Below are 6,060 nucleotides of genomic sequence, written 5' to 3' on the forward strand. Positions count from 1 at the left end.
TGTTGAATATGTTGAACTGTCCCGCTGCCACTGAAATGCTAATTCTGAAATTTGTAGCCACACAGAGTAAATCTTCAATAATTAGATTATTTCCTGATATACTGTATACATTTCATGATCTTGTGTTTCTTGGCCAACAAAGTGACATTGATTACTGCTGATGAGAAAAAAAATCCAACACTTTTAACTTTAGAGGTTTTATTCTTAAAAAAAAACAACATTTGACACAGATTTTTATTACAAAAAAAGATCTTTTAACACAAAATACTATTTTGCACCCCCACTTTCTTGCTCATCATGACTTCACAAGTACTTGCAGCACAGGAGCTTTCCGCACATTGGTTTCACATTACTTCACTGTGATGAATTTTGCACTTTGTGACACAGAGGCATTTTTGGTTCAGAGACGTCATTGACCTGTGGCAATTTTCACAACACTCAAATTGTTACTTCCTCTTTGCATCATGATTTTCTTATAAGCCCAATCATCAAGTTAACTTTTAAGTTAATGAATAGTCTGAAGTCAATTCATGTTTTTGGCAACCCTCTTATATATGCCAGCAGTTGAAGGGGCAGAAGGGAGGTATTGATTACCCTGCTGAAATGGACAGTAAATTAGTTTATCAGTTAAAATCTAATTCATGAGCATGTGCTCATAAGCCAGTGTTATTACCATTATTATTAAACCTCCAGGACTCAACATCTTTGACAGGAAGGTGATCACACAAACACGAACCGTCTGGTCTTTTTGCCTCTTGAAACATACAAGTAGAACACACACACACACACACACACACTTCAGTGTTTGATATGGGTGTCCAACTGAAAGGACTGAGGTAATATTCGCAGCGATGATTCTCCTTTCATTATGACCTATGACAAACTCCCTCTCTGACACACACTTACACACACAAACCTGAAGTAACACTACAAAAAGGCTGCTTTGCAAGGGTATGTGTTAAAAAAGTATGGTTTACAGAGGAGTGAGATTTTCACGGCCGTGCAATACAACCTCCCTATGAGTCCAGATGTCTTCTGTTTCACCCGAGAGTCGGTCGCTGCCTTCCACAGGTCGTAAATGTCTTCCACGTGACCGTGTGAAGTCATCATCTGGTTATAGATGCACAGGTGGTACGGTGCTTTGCCTTCACCTGAGAAGAAGACATGCTCCTGTGGGGACACATTGATGCTGTTGGCACAGATGCCCATAAACACATCGTCTATGTAAAGAGAGGCATTCAAGGTTAGCGTGGCTTGGTAGATTCTTTCAGCTACGTCCCTGGAGACCACATAACCTGCCCCAGCTGTGTAGTCAGGGTACGACATCCACTGGTACATCTCGAAGGACACATAATACTTGCTGTCTTTGCTGCGGATTGGAGGTGCCCCTCTGTGCACCCGTCCAATCCAGAAATCCGTGACACCCCTGCTGCTCTCGTCCTGCAGGTAGCTCACAAGGTTGGGCATGTGGACAAAGATGTCGTCGTCAGCTGTCATGAGGAAGCGGGCGTGTGCGCAGTGGCTGTGCATCCAGCGGAACTGCATGATGAGCTTCAGGGTCAGGTTGTGGAAGGAGTCCAAAAAATCTTGTTGGATCAAATCCCCATGAAGACGGTCCTCATGGATGAGCCGCTCCTGAGAACCAACCCCACTCCTCTTGCTCCATGAGGGCTCCTCCTTCCTTGTCCGAGGTGCTCCTAAGGCAAACACCACCTTGACTGTCACTCCCAGGGCGGTTCTGATGTAGGTCTCATTTCCCCAAATGGATCTGATAGCATTTCGCCTCTCGATGTTCTCTGGAGATGTTTGACGAAGAGGAGGAGGAGGACATTCTGGCCGACGCACTTGTCCGGGTGGTCCAGCAGGTAGGGGAAATGGCTGAAACTTCTGGCCTGCTGTCGTGGGATGGTGAGGCTCTTGTTGATGAAGGTGAAGCGGTTGACCAGGTAGCGGTAGGAGTAGGACTTGACATGGCTGACGACGTTACTGTCCAGCTGCTCCCAGCAAACCATCACCACTGACAGCACCAAGCAGGTGGCCATAAGTTGCACACACTGACATCTTCGGATACGTCGCATATTCACGTACATCCTGGAATCAGCCGTTGGCGATAGTCCCTGTCTGGTTTGATATGGTGGTGGTAGTTTGTGAGGAGGGGGAAGAGGCAAGATGGTTGAGGATGTGATGGTTGAGAATGTTGTTCCAGTGCCTCGGACCAGCACGTGGTGGGTCTTCCATCCTAGGCTTTCCACATTCAGCAGGAGACATAGATGGGGGTCAATGGATCTGCTGCGAATCGTCCACAATCGCAGAAGAGTCACTAAAACGCCCACAGTCACCCAGCTGCTGGAGATTCATCTTTTACTCATGAAGAAGTTGCTCTGTGGAACACAAAGAAAAAACACATTTACTATTGCGACAGATTTTCATCTTTAAAGCTAAAACTCCATCTTTCTTCTAAAAAGAAGGAAGTCAGGATGTGAAAATACCCCATTGCACAATATCTGATTGACCAATACTTCCTCTTTTAGGAAGCACATTTTAGACCGATGCTGCTGACTTCATGATATGTGTTGCCACAGGATTTCTTAATGAAGTGCTCTTTAACTCTGCATTCAATAAATATCCTACAGAGTCATAACAGCATCCAAATGTAACTACAATCAACTGAGACTCTTCTTCTGGTTGGATCTGAACTTGGCATTTGACTTTCCTCTCTTGTATTCAGCACAAGAGTACTAATGCTAGCTGAAAAGTCAAATGTTAGTGGGTGATGTACAGGGGGTGGAGAGGATGGCTGAATGCAAAAGCCAACACAGCAAATATGGCAATGCGAGCAAAGTCCATAATGGAGGGGTTTAAGGGGCAGACCCACTGAAATCGCTGAGAGTCATGGAAAGCATTCGGACACAATGGAAGGCGTCAGAATAGCTCGGCAACACAATACTGGATGAGAATAGCCTGCTTCCGCCCGGGCGCGGTCTGAAACCAAGGGGGGATCATGATGGGCCCGGGGCCTGGGACTCCCAACGCACCCCGAGAGCTTTTTAAACATCATTGGATGGCCTGTGCCTAATGGGGTCACTGGCTCAGAATGGCTCTCTTTTCTCTTGGCCTGATAATGAGACACTCGGCTTCACCTCTGGTTCATATCAGCCATGTGCTTTTATACCGACACAAACTGTTTAACTAAACTCTTTATCATACTGTACATTTTTCTTATCTATACAACTTTAGCTCACAGCTTCACAAAGTAAAAGCAGCACCAGCAACTGAAAAGGGAGTGATGAAGTCTTACTGCCGAACAGAGAGATAAGCAAACACCTGCTGGACCATGGACTACACTATGATAGTTCGTGTACATGTATATAATGAATTTTTGAGAAAACAGAAGGATTGCTGGTTATCAAATTGGGTAAGACAACTAGTCATATTTTAACCTTAAAGGTGTAGCTCACCCAAAATAAAAAAAGACAGACATCAAACCATGCTGGAGGTCACTCTAGTGAATATTAGATATCTGTTTTTGATATCTCTCCCTCTACACTAACTCAATGTTTTGCACACAGTACTGAAACATTTCTTTATTAACATTAAACAGCAACATTTGTCTCTTTCTGGAAAAGCTTCCCTATCACTGTTGTTAGTAGTTTCCACAAAGACTGTTCCTTCAGCAGGAAGCACTTTGAATGAGAACTGCCTCAAGCTAGTCACAGAGAATGTTTCTGTAATAACAAGTTCTGTTTATTTTTTTTTTACATTTACATGTCGTTATGCATGCCATTCACCTCTGTCACGTTAAGTTTGAAGCTTCAGTCAAAACTATCTGCATGAATTGGGCACCAGTGTGGCTTTGTGGTTAAGATGTGTTCTGAGCAAAGAGGCTATATGGTAAGGCAGTCGGCTTCAGTTAGATTCGACCTACAGACACTTGCCTGGATGTCACTCCCCTTTTTCTCTCAGGTTTCATGCTCTAAACCACTACCCTAGAATCTCTAAATGAAGGCATAAAGGCCTGAAAACATTTTTTTCTAATTAAGAAAAAGTAACTATCTGCATGATAATCACAGAGAGAACAGAGCACTGTATTTAACTGTAGTTCAGGTCCAGTTATTGTGGCTCAATACAAACCTTTTCTTCCTCACAGCTTTTGTACTCATACAATGATAGAGAAAATGACATGTTAGTAAAGATGTTTCAGTATGTTTCTCTCTGTCACACTGTTTGGAAATGTGTAACTTCATAAAAAACTGCAAACGACATATGAGACCTGACAATCTTGTCTTATCAATGGGAAAATCGGACTCAAAGACAACAGAGAGCAAACTTAATAGCCTATAAAGACACTCAAAGAAAATGTGGCAGCAGCGCAGACAACATATGAGCAGCCTTTTTTTTTCAGCATTGCATATTCTGTTTTTGTCTGTACTACTTTAATTTACCAAGAACATCTTAAAACTTTTTTTCCCCATGTATCCAGGGCTCATTGGAAAATAGATGTTGTATCTCAAAAGGGAAAACAAAGGTGAAATGAACTAAAAGCTTCAATAAGTTAAAGAAGGGTAACTTTTAGCTGTTTAAAGTCATTATGTATTCACTGTTTACCAAAGGTGCTGTCACTGTCTTGTCCTTTGAACAGGTTTTTTTGCATTCACCCTGTAGGCTATACAACACCTACAGAGGAGCCAGTATGAACACAGTGTCGATTCTCGTCCACAGTCTCGGCTGCATCTAAAACAAGCACTGTGAAAGTGAACTACCCGACCCTACATGCATGTTTCCAAAGACCCCTTCTCTATTTATAGATTTGAAACACACACACACACACACACACACACACACACACACACACACACACATAGGGTTGGAAAGAGGAAAAAGTAAACCATCTCCACACTTAAGAGGAAAAGACTCACCGATAAAAGAAAACATCTGCGTGTGAGTGAATCCAAGGAGCAGCAACAGTCTCCTTCCACGGTGGTCTTCTTTGCTGCACAGATGCTCTCCTTCCTTGGTTTTAAGTTATCCCTCACATGTAAGCAGGAGAAGCGCTTATAATCAGGACACCAATGCTGTTCAACCGTCGGCTCGTTATGTGTGCGTCTGTGTGAGGAGGGGTGTCACTGACGGCGCTTCTTCTCCACCACTCTGACTGTGTACACTGGTTGAAAGCCAGTTAGTTAGTGAGTGTGCAGGTTCCCTTGGTGTTCATACCCCCCTTTCTGTTTTTACAGCCAACTTTTAACCACGCCCAACAAACCCAGGCGAGGGCGTCGGCGGCTGCGTCCCCATGGATACCCCCCAAAATGTAAAAGGGTAACCAAGTTAAATTGTCTCATTTTTAGTCAAAATGTCTTATCCCACTGGATTTAAGATACATTTACTTAACCCTCCTGTTATGTTGCGGGTCAAATTGACCCATACTAAAGTTAAAAAATCTTAAAAAAATGTTAAAAGTAATTTTCGCTATGAAATTTCTTCTGCTTGTTGTAATTAGTGTGACCAACATATACAATTAAAATGGTTCATTTCACACATTTGCAACCCCCCCTTCCCAGTGGCGGTTCTGGAGAGGGGCCAACAGGGGCCAGTGCCCCTGTAAAACTGAACCCGGACCCCCCTTTGGCCCCCCTCCATACCAAAATAATATTATACAATAAAATAAAAGCTTCGGTATCGCGCCAATGTTACAGGCAGAACACATGTGTGTGGCACTTGGTTCCAGTCCCTTAGAGTGCTAAGGGACTCATGTTGAGTGTAAACAGCCAAACAGCTGCTGTCAGTCTGCATTTTGATCTAGTACACAGTAGCACATATGTCTAGTATATAGGGATGCACTGATGTTTTGCCAGTTTGTTCTCAGCCGGTCCTCGCCCTTCTCAGTCTCTTTTGTCAGGGTTGAATGTGTCCCTCTGACAAAACCCTTGGCCCTAGCCTGCCCCCCCAGTAAAATTGGTCTAGAACCGCCACTGCCCCTCCCATGTTTATACCACATACTGTTTGTGGGTCAATTTGACCCTGCAGTCAAAGTTGAGGCTAAAAGGAGTCAGAGGTGTCAAA

At 43.6% G+C, this 6,060-nt stretch overlaps 1 protein-coding gene across 1 annotated transcript; it reads right to left on the reverse strand.

Moving 5' to 3' along the window:
* Positions 1 to 220: 220 nt before the first annotated feature.
* b3gnt5b (UDP-GlcNAc:betaGal beta-1,3-N-acetylglucosaminyltransferase 5b) lies at positions 221 to 5,279 on the reverse strand. The gene is given in 3 exon segments (XM_034702185.1): positions 221 to 1,805; positions 1,808 to 2,381; positions 4,917 to 5,279. Coding segments are annotated over 2 exon segments (1,161 nt in total). The 5' UTR covers positions 2,091 to 2,381; positions 4,917 to 5,279; the 3' UTR covers positions 221 to 927.
* Positions 5,280 to 6,060: the final 781 nt, after the last annotated feature.

This window comes from Notolabrus celidotus, chromosome 15 (genome assembly GCF_009762535.1).
Source record: "Notolabrus celidotus isolate fNotCel1 chromosome 15, fNotCel1.pri, whole genome shotgun sequence".
In the NCBI taxonomy this organism is placed as follows: Eukaryota; Metazoa; Chordata; class Actinopteri; order Labriformes; family Labridae; genus Notolabrus; species Notolabrus celidotus.